Source organism: Muntiacus reevesi, chromosome 5, assembly GCF_963930625.1.
Source record: "Muntiacus reevesi chromosome 5, mMunRee1.1, whole genome shotgun sequence".
In the NCBI taxonomy this organism is placed as follows: domain Eukaryota; kingdom Metazoa; phylum Chordata; class Mammalia; order Artiodactyla; family Cervidae; genus Muntiacus; species Muntiacus reevesi.
Window position 1 is genome coordinate 47,522,221 of NC_089253.1, and position 18,204 is coordinate 47,540,424.

The window sequence follows — 18,204 nt, forward strand, 5'->3', positions numbered from 1 at the left end:
CCCCCCGCCCCGCCGGACGCCGGACCCCGAGCCCGAGCCGGAGCCGGAGCAGCCCCGGCCGCGCCCGCCGAGCCGCGGGGTGGGATGCGCGCGTGCCCGCCCGCAGTGCGCGCGCTCGGGCCCGTGCGAGCGCTCCCCGCGGCGGCGGCGACGGCGGCGACCCGCGCGCTCCCCCGGCCCCGGCTGCGCGGGCCACCGCCGGGCCCATGGGCTGCGCGGCGGAGCGGGCGCGCTGAGCGCAGCGCGGGTCCCGGGTGCCGCCCTGAGGCGAGCGAGAGCGAGGTGAGCGGGGCGCCGGTGGGGCTGGGGGACGCGCGAGGCGCCGGCGAGGCCGGGGGGGCGCGCTGGGCGCCGGGGGCCTGGGAGAGACGCGCGAGGCGCCGGGGGCTGGGGGTACGCGCGGGGCGCCGGGGGGCTCGGTGCTCATCGGCGCGCGGCCCGAGCGCCCGGCTCGGCCGGGCGGGCGCTGCATCGAGAGCGCTCGGGGGTCTGCGCGGGGCGGTCACGGGAAAGAGGAGATGGCCTGGAGGTGAGCAGCCCCCATCGGCCCTCAGGAGCGCCGCGGACCCGACCAAGAAGTCCTTCCCCAGCTTCCCGCGGCGCCCCGCGGACCCCGGCCCGGCACACACTGGCCGCCGCTTCGCAGCCTTTCTACGCGCAATTCTTTCTTATTTTGGCTGGGGGAGGGGCATGAATTAAGGACGAGGACGACCATTAAAATCGAGCGTGGATCTATCTGAGCTCCATGTGTCCCCCGAAAAGCCCCCCAACAGGGACCAGAATTGGAGAGGTTCGTCCTTTCCAGCACCGGGCGCGGAGATGCGGCGCCCTGGGCCGTAGGAGCTGAGGGCGTTTGGCGGGTGGCAGCCTCAGGAGAGGCTCGCTCCGTGTCTGGCCTTCTCCCCTGTCTTGCCAGGCTGCGATGGGCACCCCCACCTCGGGGAGCTCAGCTGGCCTCTGCGGAATAAAGGCCAGCCGCCAGCCTGCTGCAGACGCGGCGGGTGCTGGGGGAGGGGCTGGCACTGCCAGGCTGAGTGCAACCAGCCTCCTTCAGCCTGTGCGCCCACCTTGGGGTGAGGGGTATGTAGTAGTCTGACCTGGAGGAGAAGGGGCAGAAATGGGCCCAGCCCGCACGAGGTCATCCCTTCTGGGAGAATCTACCCTCTGATTTCCTGCTGCAAAAAATGTACTGACCTTACAAGGGGGAGCGCTGGGGCCTGGGCACCGCGGTGATGGGTGGGGGTGGGCGGCCTCCGTAGGTGGAGGAGAAAGGTGGCGGATGGAGTGTGCAGTCTGCAGTTTTCTTGTGCAGCTTGGTGTAGGGGCAGAAGGTTCTTCCCTTTTGTGCGCTCTGCTCCTGGGGGTCTGTGGAGGTCTGAGAGACTGTCCGTCCCCAGCATCTCCCGAGTCCTCCTTGCTCCCACGGCAGCCCAGGGAGTGCAGGGAGCATCCAGCAACCCTGTCCTGCCCCAGGAGGGCAGGTGTCCCTGGCATTTGCTCCTCAGATGGTTGATAAGCATCTGCCAAAGATAGCCAGGTCATGTGACCAGGGACCCGGAGTTCGTCCTGAAGTCTAACTGAAATACCTCCTGCTGTAGTCAGCCTAGGGCCCTGGGAGAGTTGCTAGGCAGGTTCTAGTCCCCTGCTGCCCTTGGGAAGCTTCCTGGGTCCCAGAGGTTGCCTCTGGAAAGGGCGCGTTCCAGGCACAGAGATGCAGAAAGATGTTTGAAGCCCCTTTCTGCACCAGGACCCTTCCCAGCATTACCTCTCCTCTAGGCTGAAGCTGACCTTGAGGCCCAGAACCTGCAACCAGACAGAGAGCTCGGGGGGGTCATGGGCCGGGGTTGGAAGAAGCGAAGGTTGTCTGCCTGTCTCCTAGATGTCCAGCTCCCAGGGAGAGGAGAGGAAGGGGCGAGCCCATAGCAGGAGTGATAAGGCTCGGGCTGACTGTCGGAACACGCAGGCAGAGGCCCCCTCTGCCTGAACCCTCAGCAGTGACCCGTAGGCGCTGGCCCCGGCAGGTAGCATGGTGGAGGGGTGCCTAGTGAAGTCCTGCAGATCAGCGGAGCTAAAACCAGCCAGGCAGGAGCAGAGGAGGCTGAGACTGGTGCGTCCTGAGCCTGCCTCCCCGAGGACCCTTGTGCCAAGCCCTCCGTCCCAGTTCAGCCCCAACCCCTGGGCACTGAGGGTAGATCCCCACCCCACTGTCTCCCAAGTCCATACCCTCCCCAGGTCAGGCTGGCTCTGCCTGGCCTTGCCAAGAACAGCCAGGACAGGGTGGACGCAGCTTGGGTCCTATGCCAGTCATCTCAGAGAGCTGGCCGGGGGGGGGGGGGGGGGGGGCGTGCAGAGAGCAAACCAGGTGAGCACGTGGGCCCCCTGCCTGTGAGAGGTCACCCCCTGCCAGCCTCTCTCCTGGCTTCCTGAGGGTACCAGTTTCTGCCTCCAAGCCTGCCCCAGGGTCAGAGGGAGCCAGACACCCAGCACCCGGGGTCCATCTGCCGCCAGCTCTGCCTGAGGCCTGCCTTTGTGGCCGGGCTCTGCCAGGCTGGAGCCACGCTGAGTGGTGGTCACAGTCTCTGCCCGCCTGTCTCTGGGGGTCCCGCATCCCCCCGATGCTGAGCACAAAGTGCCCAGGTGAGGATGCCCCTAGTTTGGAGTTTTCTGGTTGTACACGTGCTGAGGGACAAGGATGTCCCTCTTGGAGGCCATGGGAGCTGGTGAGGAGAGGCTGTGGTTGCCTCTGGGGCTGGGGCGTGCTGGGATCTCAGGGCACTCGCGTGCAGAAGGTGAGGACGCATGCGTGCAGCGACCACATGAACGCGCACACACATTGTCATGTGAATCATGGCACGCAGGGCTGGGATGAGTTGTGGGAACGGGGTATGTGCCGAGCCCTGAGCATGGCCAGTATGCAAAGGGCTGTGTCCAGCCTGTATTTCACATGAGGGCCAGGCGGTGCCATGTACCCAGCCTCCCCCAGGAAAGTGGGGAGGCGGTGCCGGTGGCCTCCCAGGGGCAGGCAGGGAGGGTAGGGGCTCCTCCTGCTTCTGGCCTGGGACCCACTGTCTCCTCGGCTGCCGCCCTCTGGTGGGGCTGACTCAGGCTCCCAGCTGACCTAGGCTCTGGGTACTCCCTCGCCAGGGGAGGGGTCTCAACTGAGCGTGCAGAGGGTCCTTAAAAGCGGGGAGGCCCAAGCCCCTCCCATGTCTGTTTCCTCTGCGCCCCTGGCCTATTGCAGCATCTCCCCCCTCCCTGCTCTGCCCAGCTCTGTGCCCTGGTCTGACTGTTGCAGCTGGGGAGGTGAGGGGTCTGCCCAAGGAGGGCCTGGGGGCCAGGTGCCCGCCCAGGGGGCCGACACGGTGCAGGGGGTCTTGCCCAGGAAGGGAGAGTGAGCCTGTGCCTGTCGGAGGTGACAGGAGGGTCAGGACCGGGTGGGGTGGGTGAGGGCGGGCTGGCCGGGCTGGGATGGACACCTGAGGGCGGTCGCAGGGAGCGGGTGAGGAGAGGACCTGGCTCTGCAGCTCCACCCGCTGCCGCAGAAGCAGCGGTTGCCTGGCACCCCTGCTGTTGCCATGGCAACAATGGAGGTGCCAACTTGCTAATGAGTCCCCCTCAGCTGCGAATAACAATACTACAGTGGTTAATAGGGCCAAGCCGGAGGCTCCTCAGGAGCCCAGGGTGGGGACCAGGTACCAGGTAGACCACAGGATCCAGCCCTCCACCCCTCCAGCGCCCCCCCCCCCATGGGTCTCGGGCCTCGCCTCCCGGCCCCTCCGCCAGGCTCCTTTTCCCTCTGTGCAGTGGGCACCCCTCCACACTTGTCCGGCCATGTAAGGACCGGAGGGCAGGGGCCAGCATGCCGGACGCAGAGCAGCAAAGGCCTCCTCTGCCGCCCCACCACCCCCTGTGGGAGGATGCTCTGCCCATGGTGTCCCCAGCCCACGGCCTCCTGGTCGGGGTCCTGAGCCTCTGACCTGGACGCGGGTCCCACACCCCACAGTGGGAGGCTCTGCCCAGGTAGGTCAGGGGCGGGGGGCCTGGAGGCGGGGCCTGTCCCATCCTTGATGGGAGTCAGTCAAGAACTCAGGAAAAGCTTCTCAAAACCGCTCGCACAGGAGTCGAGTTGGGGACCCCTGGACATGCAGACAGAGGCCTCAGAGCAGGCAGGGCCCCTCAGCAGGCAGAACCACCGTCTTGGCATGGCCCTCGGGAGGGCAGGGCCCCGTCTGCAGCCCAGGCCCTGCCCCCACCATCCAGGCGCCCAAGCGCTGGAGGAGCAGCGCCTGTGAGCAGGACCCCGAGGCCCCTGCGCTGTGCAGGGCCTGGCCCAGCCGTGGGCTGCCCATGCCAGGCGGGCCGGTCCCCACCTGCCTTGCACCTGCTCCCCTGTGACCTCTGCCACCCCCTTGCCAGCCTGGAAGCTCAGAGACGGTGGTCCCTGTGCCCAGGGCCGTCAGTGCTGCCTGAAAGGTGAGGCGCCCCCAAGTGCCGCACCCCAGCACCTTCTGTGGCTGCAGCCTGGGGGCTTACCGAGGGAGTTCACTCACTGGGCCGGCGGCGGAGTCCGTCTCGCAGCCTCCCCGCCCCCAAGCTGGCAGAGGAAAGACCCCGGGTGAACAGGGCAGCCGTGGGCCTGGTTCTGTCCAGTGTCCTTGATGTGACCTTGGGTTGATCCCACCCCTCCCCCGAGCCTCAGTTTCCCCAGCTTTCGAGCAACATCCTGAAGATGCATGCCTCCCTGGGCGCTGTGAGGCCTGGGAGGTGGGGGGCGCTGAGAAAGGCCAGTCCTGGCAGGTGGGCCAGTGGTGGCAGAGGCTTGGCACCAAATCAGAGGGGTTTCCGCCCAGACTCTGGCGCCTCACATCCCACCCACCTCCCACTCCCTCCAGGCACCCCTGAGCCCGAGGGTCCTACACACAGTCACCCACACTCACCGCTGACCCCTGTCCTTGGGTGCCCCCCACCGCATCGCAATCCTTGGACCCACCAGGCCCCCAAAGGGGCCCCCTCGACCCCAGGGCACTGCTGTGTCTGGGGTGCCCCGCTCTGCTGTCTCCCCCGTTCCATAAGTGTGTGACCCAGCCCTGTAGGAGAAGGAGGCTGGCCCCCCGTGCGCCTGAACCCTGACCTGCAGAACTGGGACGCCGAGCTCCCGGCCATTCGGCGCCCCGCCCTCCACCCCGTCCGGATGATCGGCTTATGGAGCCAGTGGGCAGGAGGGGTCGGGCGGCAGGGAGAGACCTGCGTCCCCACGACGGGACAAGCAGAAGGGGGTGCTCTGGGAGGGGTTAGTGTCCGGGGGTCCTGGGCCCGGGGGAGGAACCCTTGGGCCTCGTCCTGCCTGAGTCCCATGGCCATGCCTTCTGTGGTCCCCACTCACCTTGCCACGTCCTGCTGAGAGGCTGGTGCTGTGACCTGTGGGGTGCAGGACTGGAGAGGCCACTCCCGAGCACCCTTCCCGGGGTCACAGACTCCATGGGAGAGCAGCGGGGTTAGGGAGCTCCTCCACGAAGGAGCCCCAGGGGCGAGAGCCCTCCCCGCGGGCACATATCAGCCCCAGATGCGCCAGCCCCTCTGAGGCCCCGGGAGCCCGCGGCACCTCTGACCGTCCGCCTCTCCCTGCAGGTCTGGCGCCATGCCCGGGCACTCCAAACCCTAGGCCAGACTCAGGCCATTGGAGCTGCCCCTGCCCACTCCCGGGGTCGCCCCTCCCCACTGCCCACTGCCACGCCATGGCCGGGGACCGGCTCCCACGGAAGGTGATGGACGCCAAGAGGCTGGCCAGCCTGCTGCGGGGCGGGCCCGGGGGCCCGCTGGTCATCGACAGCCGCTCCTTCGTGGAGTACAATAGCTGGCACGTGCTCAGCTCCGTCAACATCTGCTGCTCCAAGCTGGTGAAGCGGCGGCTGCAGCAGGACAAGGTGACCATCGCTGAGCTGATCCAGCCTGCCGCCCGCAGCCAGGTACTCGGCCTGCCCGCCGCTCCGGGCCCTCCGGGAGCCAGGGCTGGGCAGCCTTCCCTCTTCCTGCCCTTGAAGCTGCCCTGTGCTCCTCGAGGTCAGATTCCGAGCCATTGGCGGGCAGCGCCCCTCTCCACCTGTGGACCTCAGGCTCCACCTGAGGACTACAAGAGCGCTTCTCCCCAGGGCGACCCTCTGCTGACAGACTCAACGCCCTCCTACCGGCTTCCTGCCCTCCCCGCAGCCACTGACCCTGCCCAGGTCCCCACTCAGCCCCACACGGAGGCCTCCATGCAGGGCCCAGCCGTGCGATGTGGCCGCGCACGGGATGCGGATGGGGGTGAGGGACATGGGAGACAGACAGGCAGCAAGGGGCAGGCGGCCAGGCCCACTCTGACCACCCTGAGGACTCGGGAGGACTGGACGGGCGGCTGGGGGGCTCACACAGACACAGGGCATCCAGCCCCCGGTCTCTCCCCCCTGGAGTCTTGAGGACCAGGAATCCTCTCTGAGACCCACAAGGCCGTCTCTGGTCACCTGCAGTCAACAGTTGTCTCTGTTCCCCAGGGGCATCGAGCCCACGTTGGACTGTGACCCCGGAAGGCCATGTGGGGGAGGTGTGGCTCGCCCGGCGGCCCAGAGGCTCAGGGAGGGGTCTTGGTCACCAGCCCTGCCCTGAGCAGGAGCCAGACGGGAGTCCCCTGCGGCCTCCAGGGAGGGGAATCCGGTGATGAATAACCCCCAGCAAGCGTTCCGCCAGAATACTCTCCCATTGGCTGTCGGTGACATCATCGGCCCAGGGCCGGCAGCTCAGCAGGCTTAAGGGCTGAGTGTGCTGCGGGCGGGCCACCAGCTGCTCCGAGCCCAGCGGCTGCACATCTGGGCCCCCACCCCCGCCCCGGCTGGCAGCAGAGAGGGGAGGGCTGGTGGGCTTCAGCTTTCCACTGCTGCTGCCGGGATGGCTGGGGGCGAGGAGGGCCTGCTGCAGCCCCCGGTGGCCCTATCACTGGCCAGGGACGGTGGGAGAGCCAGACCCAGAGGTCCCTCCACCCAGCCTTCAGAATCCCCGAAGTGAGCCTCCTGGGGCCCTCGGCCTCCCCAGGAGCCAGCCCGGCCTCCCTGTGCCCCAGAGGTCAGGGCGCCCGTGTGCACCTTCCGGGAACTCACGCCTGTCCCGCGTCTCCTCCACAGGGGCCAGGCCCTTGGGGGGTGTGTCCCCCGCCCCTCCCTGCTCCGGGGGGGGGCTGCCCTGTGGCTGCAGGTTCACAGCTGTCCAGGTGTACACGCGGCTGGGCGCCCTCCCTCCCTGCCCTCGAGGCACCGCAGGGACAGGGCCCCCCTTTCCACCGCCTGACCAGCAGCAGTGGAGGCAGCAGGGGATACGGCGACTGGTGGGTGCCTGGCCCCTCTGACCTCTGCCCTCTGCCCAGGTGGAGGCCGCGGAGCCTCAGGACGTGGTGGTCTACGACCAGAGCACCCGGGACGCCAGCGTGCTGGCCGCAGACAGCTTCCTGTCCATCCTGCTCAGCAAGCTTGACGGCTGCTTCGACAGCGTGGCCATCCTCACAGGTGCCTTCCTGAGAGCCCCTCTCCCCGGCTGGCAGTAGGGCGTGCGGCGGGGGGTGCCGCTGTCCAAAAGGGTCACATTCCAGATTGGCCTCTGCTCTCCTCTCTAAGCCCAGAGCCCAGAGTCTGCTGGGGCAGTAGGGGCAAAGCTCTGGAGCTCTGAGTTCTCAGGGACTCTGCCGACCCCCTCCCCCGGGCCCCCACACTTCAGATCCCCCCTCCAGTGTGGGCCCAGGCCCACCACTAGCAGGTGAGACATGGACAGTGGGAAACCCTGACATAGGCCTGAGGCAGGGGCGGTGGGGAGGGATCTAGGCAAAGACCTGGTGTGCCTTGGAAGCTGCCCCCCTTGCACACACGTGCGCACATACACACGTACACACACGCACACTGTCTGAGGGAGGAGGCATAGGCCCCACCCTGGGGAAACCCCAGTCTGAGCTGGAATTGGTCCCCCACTGAGAGGGGTCCTCTGAATGCTCCAGCTGGCACAGGGAGCCTAGCAGCCTGCTTGATCACCACCGCTCTCTGCCCAGCCGGTGGAGGTCCCCGCCGGTCTTCCATTCCTCCAGATCAGGCTGGCCAGCCCCCTCCCCAGGTGGCCCAGGGCCTGTCCTCCGGGATGTACGTCCTCCCTGCCTGGGTGCCCTGGGCTACAGCAGAAGGGGGTCGGGGGAGGGCCCACACCAGCGTCACCCCCACCATCACACGGCTGCTAGGGTGCCTCTCTTCATTCTGACACCCGCCCGGAGCACCTGCTGAGCATGCCGGACGTGGGGGCACTAGGCCGGCCCTGCTGTGAGGAGAGGGGCTGCAGCCTGCTCTTCCAGCTGCGGGAGCCGGGGCTCCGGGCAGACCCGTCAGAGGAGGGGTCCCGTGAGCATGTGCTGTGCCCTCCATGTGTGGATTGGGGGGGGGTGGTGTGTGTGTGTGTGTGTGTGTGTGTGTGTGTGTGTGTGCGTGCGCGCGCACGCGCTCGCGCGCATGTGTGTGCGCTCTGGGAACCAGAAGGCGCAGAGCTGACACAGCTGATGTGCCCTGGGGCTGTGTGGGCCGAGCAGTGGGGACTCTCACAGGTGTCACGGTCTGCCCGCAGCCCCCCGGGGAGCCCCGTGTGTGTGCATGCACACGCGTGTGTGCCCTTGCTACAAGTGACACCAGAGGCCCTCTGGGACGTTTGAGAAGAGGGTCCCGGAGCGGCGCCCCCCCTTACTCCTGGCCTGGGCAGAGCCCCTACTGGTCTGTCGCCGGTGGGGGAGGGGAAGTCCCCAGGGGGGAGTCCCCTGCGACCTGGCGGTGCCCCGCCCCAGGGTTAGAGGGTTCCCCCCGTTTCTCTGAGGACCAAGGCAGGGAGCAGCCATGACCCTGTGAGGAGGGCTCAGGCTTGGGGCAGGGCCGAGGGGTCAGAGGCAGGCCGTCGGCCCAGTGAGCTAGGCAGACGGCGCGGGCTGGGCAGACGCCCGCAGGAGGGACAGACCCCCTCCGTGGGTGGGCAGAGGGGCGCCAGGGAGAAGGGAACTCCACGGCGGGGCGCTTTGCGGGAGCGGGCGGTGGAAGCGGGCCGCGCCGGGATCCGGAGCCCGTGCCCAGACCACGCTGCGCCCCTCCCGCTCGGCTGCTGGCCGTGACGCCTGGCGGGGATGGGAAAGCGTGCCTGGTGCTTTAAGCGCGTGGCCCTGCGGAATGCGGGCCGCCCTCGGACCCGCCGGCCTGAGACTGCGGCCCCGCAGAGGGCAGGTGCAGCCCCAACCCGGGATTGCGGCGGGCAGCGGGGGCTCCCGGGCGCGCCCCCCTCAACCAGGGCCGAGCCCCATCCGCACCACAGTGCGCAGTGAGAGAGGGGGCCGGGAGTCCCTCCTGGGACACGCGTTTCCCCTGACCTGCAAGGCATGGTGGTGAGGGCGGGGGGCCGGGGCAGGGGCACCCTATGGAAGTAGGCTTCCCCGGAGAGCCTTGGGAGATCTGGGCGCCTCCCCAGGTCCTGAGAGGGCTGCGCCAGGCGAGTGGCAGACAGAGGGTCCAGGGCTGCTGGCACGGATGCTGCCCCTTCCTTACCACCCGTTCCCAGGCCCTGGGGTGTCCTGAAATCATGGGAGGACTGGAGTCTATCGGGAGCACTCCAAGCTGCCTGACTCTGCCTGGGGGGAGTTCTTGGGGGTTCCAGAAATTGCAGCAAAGGCTGGCAGATCTCTGCCCCTCCTCAGGAAGAGGGGGTTCCTGGTGGAATTCTCCACCCCACACACTTGCCTGTCTTTGCTGCTGAGAGAGCAGAGGAAAGGAACTGACAGAGAAGGGTCTTCAGAGAGATGGTGCAGCCCCCCCGCCCCTCCCCCAAGGACACTGTCCCCCAGTCCCAGCAGCCAGGGATCCCTGGCTCTGGACAGTGAGCTGGGGCCCGGCCCAGGCTCCCCTGGGGGGACCTGAGCGGCAGTGTTGGTGCCACTGCCACCTGCTTCTCCCTGTCCAGCAGCAGGCTCCCCTCCAAGGCTGATACCTCCATGCCCCTAGCCTGGAGGTCGTGGTCCCCCAAAGTCCAGCCTTTGTTAGGGGCACCGGGAGTGCACGAGACAGGCACTCTGGTTTCGCTGAGCTGGGTCAGGGTGAAGAGCAAGGTCGCCAGTCATCTCTGGCCTCAGGAATCAGCCAGGTCTGGCCCCAGCTGCGTCTGCCAGCCCCCGCCTCGCCCCTCTACCTCCTGCGGGCACGGTCGGCCGTGGCCTGGTTGTTTGCTTATCCATTCCATGGATCTCAGCGCAGTGTCTGGGGCAGGCAGGACAGGACACCCAAGCCCAAGGTCACTCGCTGAGTCAGACGTGTGCCCGTGGGTCCCCCTCAGCCCCTTCCTGACCAGCGGAGGGGCTCCTTCTGCCCACGTGTGGTCCAGCACACACGCGCGGGCAAGCAGGCAGGACACACAGTGGCCACATGTAGAGCGTGTGGCCCGCGTGCTCCGGTCCCCAGTGCTCCCCTCTCAGTCCAGCCTCTGCTCCTCTGTCGTCCCCTGCTGGGTGGAATGGAGGCGTAACCCATGTGCCCATGGAGCGCACATGCCCCTGTGGGCTATGCCAGCTCCAGAGAGTGATGTCATGCCCGGGGCGGGGGGGGGGGCCCTCAGAAGCCCTTGCCTCTCTGTCCTGGCATCCGAGCCTGGCCCGGGGCTCCCGGCCAACTGGAGGGATTGCATCAGCCCTGGGGGAGAGGCGGGCAGGCCCATCCTGGCCCCACGTCACGGTGTGAAGACCCCTCTGGCCTCTGAACCTGCCCATGCCTGGTCCCCGCGCGTGCTGCCTGGTCATTTTTTGCGGCCTCCACTTTTATGGGCATCACAGCGGCGTCCTGAGGGAGGTCAGCCCCTGACTGGCGTGAGGAGGAATGTGGACCCAGGGGCAGGTCACGGGAGCGTGCCAGCCTGGCGCCCTCCAGGACCAGCACCGAGATCAGGTGCTCCAGCTGGGGGCTTGCTGGGGGTCTGGGCAGGGGGAGGCAGGGCAGGCCGCTCTCCTTCCCCAGCCAGCCCACCCCCTGACACGAGTCTCATCCGTCTGCCCACAGGGGGCTTTGCCACCTTCTCCTCCTGCTTCCCCGGCCTCTGCGAGGGCAAGCCTGCCACCCTGCTTCCCATGAGCCTCTCCCAGCCTTGCCTCCCTGTGCCGAGCGTGGGCCTGACCCGCATCCTGCCTCACCTCTACCTGGGCTCCCAGAAGGATGTCCTGAACAAGGTGCGTGTGCAGCCGGAGCCTGGAGCCGCTCCTGGGCTGGGCTGGAGGAGGTGGGTTGGGAGCTGACCGTTGATGTGGCGGTAGATACGCCTGGGTGTGAACCTGCCTATGGCTTCACAGGCTGGGGGCGCAGGAGGACCCCAGAGGTCCTGGCAGGACCAGGGCAGCAGGGGGGAGGTAGGGCCTGGCAGGGCTGGACAGTGAGGCGGCTCCCTGCCCCTTTGGCTCTGCAGCCTACATGCCAGACTGCTGATGTCACTGGGCCCCTGGCCAGCCCTGAAAGAACCCCGTGTTTTAAAAATGGTGACGCGGAAAGAGGGTAAAGGCACCGCCCAGGCAGCACAGCCTTAAAATTCCTGGGAGCTGCACACAGGCTGTGGGCGGGCCTCACAGGGGCGGGCCCCCCACCCCTCTCCACCTAGCTGGGGGCTTGCAAGCTCTGCAGTGGAGGGTGGGGGGGCTCCAGGAACCAGATTCCAAGGCCCCAGGAACCGGCCCCGCCTCCAGAGCATACGTTTTCAGCCTCCTGCCCAGCCGCACCAGCTTCCACCCTGTTCCCTACCCTCCCAGGATCTGATGACCCAAAACGGAATAAGCTACGTCCTCAACGCCAGCAACTCCTGCCCCAAGCCCGACTTCATCTGCGAGAGCCGTTTCCTGCGCATTCCCATCAATGACAACTACTGTGAAAAGCTGCTGCCCTGGCTGGACAAGTCCATCGAGTTCATCGGTGAGGTGGCCGGCACCCTCTCGCCCAAGGCCGGGGGAGGGCTGGAAGGCCGGAGGCGGGAGAGGGTGGGAGAAACCTGGGGGAAGGGAAGGGCTGTGCGGGCCCCAGCCCTCACGTGGACCCCTGCCCCCAGATAAAGCCAAGTTGTCCAGCTGCCAAGTCATCGTCCACTGTCTGGCCGGCATCTCCCGCTCTGCCACCATCGCCATCGCCTACATCATGAAGACCATGGGGATGTCCTCGGACGACGCCTACAGGTAGCCCCGCCCCTCCACCCTCGCCCCGCCCCTCCACCCTCGCCCCGCCCCCTCCACCTGCTCTGCCGCGGAGCCACGGTTCACGGCCAGGGAGTGGGCCTGAGCCCAGCCCCGGCCCACCGGGGTTTGCCCAGCGGCTAGGTGCCCCCGAGTGGGCACTGGGGGCGGGGGCGAGCCTGGGGAGCTGCGCCTGGCCCAACCGGAGCCCTGCCTGCATCCCGCGGCTCTCCCCCAGGTTCGTGAAGGACCGGCGCCCGTCCATCTCGCCCAACTTCAATTTTCTGGGCCAGCTGCTGGAGTACGAGCGCAGCCTGAAGCTGCTGGCCGCCCTGCAAGGTGACGGGACGTCCCACCCCGGGACCCCGGAGCCCCTGCCGGGCCCTGCCGCCCCACTGCCGCCGCCGCCGCCACCACCTACCTCAGAGAGTGCCACCACCGGGAGCGCCGCGGCCGCCGCCTCCAGGGAGGCTGCACAGACTGGGGGTACGGAGACCCCCGGCCCCGCCCCGGCCACCAGCGCGCTGCAGCAGGGCCTGCGCGGCCTGCACCTCTCCTCCGACCGCCTCCAGGACACCAACCGCCTCAAGCGCTCCTTCTCGCTGGACATCAAGTCGGCCTACACCCCGAGCCGGCGGCCCGATGACCCCGGGCCCTTGGACCCAGGAGAGGCCCCCAAGCTCTGCAAACTGGACAGCCCGTCCGGGGGCACGTTGGGCCTTCCCTCCCCCAGCCCCGACAGCCCGGACGCGGCGCCCGAGCCGCGCCCCCGGCCCCGCCGGCGGCCCCGGCCCCCAGCCGGCTCCCCGGCGCGCTCCCCGGCTCACGGCCTCGGCCTGAACTTCGGCGACGCCACCCGGCAGACTCCGCGGCACGGCCTCTCGGCCCTGTCGGCGCCCGGGCTGCCCGGCCCTGGCCAGCCGGCCGGCCCTGGGGGCTGGGCGCCGCCGCTCGACTCCCCGGGCACGCCCTCCCCTGACGGGCCTTGGTGCTGCAGCCCCGAGGGCGCGCAGGGCGCGGGCAGCGCGCAGTTCACGCCCTTCGGCCGGGCCGGGGGGCCAGGCGTGGGCAGCGGCGACCTGCGGCGGCGGGAGGCGGCGAGGCCCGAAGCCCGGGACTCGAGGACCGGCTGGCCCGAAGAGCCGGCCCCCGAGACGCAGTTTAAGCGCCGGAGCTGCCAAATGGAGTTCGAGGAGGGCATGGTGGAGGGGCGCGCGCGCGGCGAGGAGCTGGCCGCGCTGGGCAAGCAGGCCAGCTTCTCGGGCAGCGTGGAGGTCATCGAGGTATCCTGACCGCGGCCGGAGCGGCCTCTCCGCGGGGACGCGGCGCCCCGAGCCCTTGGCTGCCCTCGGCTGGGCCCGCTATAAATATATATTATATATAATGCAAAGAAAGGTAAATGGTTTTACTGCGATTTTTATCGAGAAGTAAATATTTCAATTTTTTATTTATTTAAGCTGTTCATTCTGGCAATGATTTGGCAACAGTGCGGGCGGTCCTCGGAGCTCTATTTTTACTGTCTGGTATTTAAACTGAAACCCACGTTTCTAAGCAATATGAGGCCACCTTCAGTTGCAAGCTGGGGTGCCAGGCCTGGGGTTTCCCCGCCCCCTCCCCCAGGAAACACTGCTGACCATTGCAAAGAGGCTGCTGAGCTTTCGTGCACTTTTTACATAAGAAAAGGGGAAAAAAGGATAAAAAAACCTTTGCCGCAGACTGAGCCGCAGAGCCTCCCTGCCCTCCTGCTGCGTCCTCTCCTGCCCCTCCCTTCTCTGCTCCTCTCCTGGCTCCTCACCAAAGCCATAGGTGGGAGGGGGTGTCCTGGGAACCGGGCCCCCCCACCCCAGGAGGCGCTCACAGCCCCCTGCCCCCTCCAGGCACCAAGCTTCAGTGCCACCAAGGGCGCCTCTGCCACCCACCCCCCCAGCCTGTTGCCTGCCAGGTGCTGGGGGGTCAGGGTGGGGTTCGGAAGAGGGTGGCAGTGCAGAGAAGGGGGCTCTGAGTGTGAGGGGACGTGGGACCCCAGGGCAGGGGTGGAGGTGGAACACCTCCACTCCCGTCTGAGCCTGGGTCCAGCTTCACGTGTTCCGAGGAGGCTGCTACCCTCTCCTCCACTTTGTGGGCCCCCCTCAGCGCCAGCTGCCAGGTGGGGAGCCGACAAAAGGGGAGTTTGGCCCCTGGAGGGCAGTGGAAATAGCTGGGCCAGCCAGTACTGGCTCCACTGGTCAGAGGGCCGATAGATTCAGGGTCTTGTTCTGCGGGTCGAGGGGCCTCTCAGAGGAGGCACCTCATGCCTCTGGTGGGGGGGTTGGTGTGGGTGTGGACGCCTTCCTTCGCTTGGGAGAGCCCCCTCCAGCTAAAGACCCCTCATGTGAGCAGATGCTGGAGGTGTCCCCCATGTCTGCCAGCCCCCATAGGGCTGTCGGAGGAGAAAAACCCCGTACACCCCACTCCTGTGGAGCGCTCCCCTCCCAAGTCTCCCTGGTATATTCGAGGTTGCCAGTCCCCAACCCCCGTTAGCTTTTTGGCCCAGGTGGGCCAGCCTGGGGGTGAGGGCAGGAGGAAAGCCCCAGCTGTCCTCACCTCCCACCATCGGGGTAAAGGGGACCCGAGGCTTTTGGCGGCAGGAGCGGGTGTACCCCGAGCTTCGGATGTCCTGCAGCATCCAGGAGTGGATGCTGGTCACCTTGGGAAGGGGCCAAGGCTTGGCCGGAGGGGTGGCCTGGGCAGGACTGAGTCCTTGGGCAGGTGGGCGGAGGCTGCCTGCCCCCAGCTGCCCTCCAGCTGTTTATTCTGTTTGTTCTTTTGACCCCAGCTCCTGTCCCGTCAAACCTCCTTTGAGCAAAAGTCCTGTTCCTGTTCCTCTGTCCCCACCCCATTCCCCCAAGAAAATAAGCTATCATTGTTGTATTTGCAATCTATGGATTAGAGGTTTAAGTATTTATTATTATTGGTTAATTATTATTATTATTATTGATTATGTAAATCTGCCTCCTGTCTGTCTATCTCGTTGGGTTTCTGAGGTGACCCTGGGTGTGGAGGATGCACTGGTTCCCCCTCCGCGCCCCACGCCTGTGCTGTCCCGGAGACAGTGGTGGGGGCCACTGGTTGAGCCCCACAACCCTGGGGGCAGGTCCCACGGCCCGTTCCCCTCTCTCCGTCCTTCTCCAGGCTGCTGGTGCCCTGTGGCTTTTGGCCTGGGGCACATGGGGGGGGGGGGGGCTTTTGCCCTTGAGACACTGGCTGAAGTGAGTCGTTGTGAAGGGAGAAGTCCCTGTCTCAGCCCCCCAGCCCAGCCTCTCTCCGTGTGGCGGGGGGGCACGAGGCACCCGTCAAGAGCCCCTCCCTGGTCAGTCCCACCCACTCCTTGGGGGGGGGGGCGGAGTGGGGCCCCAGGGCCCTCCCCTCTCCTGCTGGCCCAGTGCCCTGGCACGGGGTCCCCAGAATGGACCTGGCCCCCTCCTATTATTTGCTGGAAAGTCCAGCGGAGGAGAGGTGGCAGGTCCCCCCGCACGGCTCCCGGTCCCTCTGGACTGGGCTGCCCACCCACCTGCCCGCCCCTCCTCATCGCCCTCTCCCCCAGCGCGGCCGCTCTCTGCTCCCTGTCCTGTCCCCTTCTTTTGTATTTGGAAACAACGTGTTGTAATAAATCCTGAGATGGGTGTTTTCTCCATGCGTCTGACTGCCTCTTTCTTCAGGCTGGTGGGAGGTGGTGTGGAGGGGCTTCCTGGGGCCAGGAGGCGGGGGTATGGGGCTTGGAAAGCCAGACTGCCTCCGACTCATGGCTCTGAACCCAGAACCCTAAACCCAGGGGGCAGGGACGGGAGCGGGGAGGGGCAGATGTAGGATGTAGAACAGCCCTTTTGTTGCTGTTTCAAGCTACTGAGAATTTAAATAACGTAGAACTATATAAAAGGGAATCTCAGTTTTCGGCCTTCAGCTCCCCCACCCCCCTCTCCAGAAAACTGCTGGGAGCAGTTCCACGTCTCCCTGCAGACCTCCATGTGAGTGCACGCATGTACCTACCACACAACAGCTCTTCCTTTTCAACAGAAATGGGGGTCCAGCTCTACAGAGCGTCTGCATCTACGTTTAGGGCACTGTTTAAATTCCTTACGGAACGTGCAAGGCCCGGAGGATACCTGGTGGGAAGCACCCTGTGCGTCTCCAGCCCCGGGGCTCCTCTCCCTGGAGCCAGCGCCCCCTGCAGGCCTCGCTCCCTCCCTGCCCGGGAGGCCAGGCTGCAGGGTCAGTGTCCCCGGGGCCGCCGAGCGTCCTCCGCCCACGCTGCAGCGCTGCGCATCCCCGCGGTGTCTCCTGGGACACATTCTGGACCTGACTCCCCTGGCTCCCTCCAAAGTTTGCCCAGCCGTTACTATAACAACGGCCCCGACGTACTGACTGCTTCTGATGTGCCAGGCACCACTCCCTGAATTTCCTGGGAACCTCATCTCGGGAGTCTCCAGGCAGTGTCCCCGGCAGATCTGTGCCCTCTGCCCCGCCGTCCTCTGGCTAATGTGGCACAAGGTCTCCACTGGGGGGTCTGACCCTTCCTGGCGGTTTGACCTGCCTATCCTGGGGACCCTCCCCCGCTTTCTGAGCAGGCAGGTAGCCTAACCAGTGACACCAGCCAGACCTGTGTCTGTGCAAGTGTGGGTGACCACACACACGTGTACACATGAGCACACGTGCATGCGTGAGAGCACACACACTTGTGTAGTGTATGTGTGTTTCAGGAATCAGGAGAAAGCTAGGCAGGCCCCTCATCCGGGTCTTCGGGAGGAGGTAGGGTCCTTGAATCCTGCATCCTTAAGAGTCCTCAAAGAGGCCAAAAGCTAGAAGCATTGCTGTCCTCTGGCAAGGCTATTTTTAGCTCAAGAACATCTATTTATAGCTCTGGCAGCCCCTTGGAGTCAATAAAGAGGACTGGAAAAAGCTGATGGTTGTTTGCAGCAGCGCAGTGGCGCTTCTCCACCCCAGTTCTGTAGGAGGACGGGAGACCAGCAGGGGCCCTTGGGCCAGGGCAAGGCTCCAAACCCCCCAGCTCCCAGGGGTCAGCCGGCCCCAGCACCGAACCAGGCAGGCAGGGTGGTCGGATCTGGACCTTGGGAGCTGGCCTCTGTCTGCTCTCGACCACAGTCTGGTCCCGGCCACACCGGGTCACCTAGGTTCTATGCCCTCTGCTTATGTTTCCACGTCTGCCCCCGCCACCCCTCACCCCCAGACCAGGGGCTCTAGGCCCTTGACGGGTTTGGGATGGGGGACAGATGGTGCATTGGGGTTGTTTGTGGTTGGCCTCAGACTGCTGACCGCGATGCTGCGGGCTGGGATGCCCTTGGCCCTCACCTGGGCCGGTGCTACTTGCAGGCGCCCCCGCGCATCTCAGCAACCACCATCAGGGAACTTTGAAAAAACAAGGTTTATTACAGGCCCTAAAGTACACAGTAAGCCTGTGTTAGTTGCTCAGTTGTGTCCGACTTTTTGCGACCATGTGGACTGTAGCTGGCCAGTCTCCTCTGTCCATGGGGCTCTCTAGGCAAGAATACTGGAGTCAGTAGCCATTTCCGCCTGGGGTCATACAAAGAGGTCACAAGGAGAGAGGAAGAGTGCAGGCCTGGGGTTCTGCTCTTTTCGGAGTCAAGTGTGGGGTGCCTAGGGTTTTGCAGTTTCCCTCTTTATTGGTGAATTAAGATATGAGTGGGAATTAAGGGAAAGGGACAGTTGTCTAGGTCACCCAGGGCTTTCCACATGGGGCTCTTCATGGGTAGGACGGCCTGACTCTTCAGCGGTGCAGCTGGCGTGCATGCGTGCTCAGTCACTTCACTCACATCCGACTCTGCAACCCCATGGACTGTAGCCCACCAGGCTCCTCCTCCATGGCTTTCTCCAGGCAAGAATACTGGAGTGAGTTGCCATGCCCTTCTGCAGAGGATCTTCCTGACCCAGCGATTGAAGCTGTGATGTATTTATTC

The 18,204-nt window shown here is 66.0% G+C and overlaps 1 protein-coding gene across 2 annotated transcripts; it reads left to right on the plus strand.

The window, feature by feature from the left end:
* Positions 1–60: 60 nt before the first annotated feature.
* On the plus strand, positions 61–15,901 carry DUSP8 (dual specificity phosphatase 8). 2 transcript variants are annotated; one of them, XM_065938044.1, is made up of 7 exons: positions 61–282; positions 5,629–5,924; positions 7,394–7,532; positions 11,082–11,248; positions 11,819–11,978; positions 12,112–12,235; positions 12,471–15,901. In XM_065938044.1, exons 2-7 carry the CDS (start codon positions 5,736–5,738, stop codon positions 13,522–13,524), a joined length of 1,833 nt encoding a protein of 610 aa, XP_065794116.1. In that variant the 5' UTR covers positions 61–282; positions 5,629–5,735; the 3' UTR covers positions 13,525–15,901. The 2 variants fall into 2 exon arrangements, with proteins under 2 accessions (XP_065794116.1, XP_065794114.1); XM_065938042.1 differs by having other exon boundaries at positions 63–282; positions 5,629–5,966.
* The last annotated feature ends 2,303 nt before the right edge of the window (positions 15,902–18,204 follow it).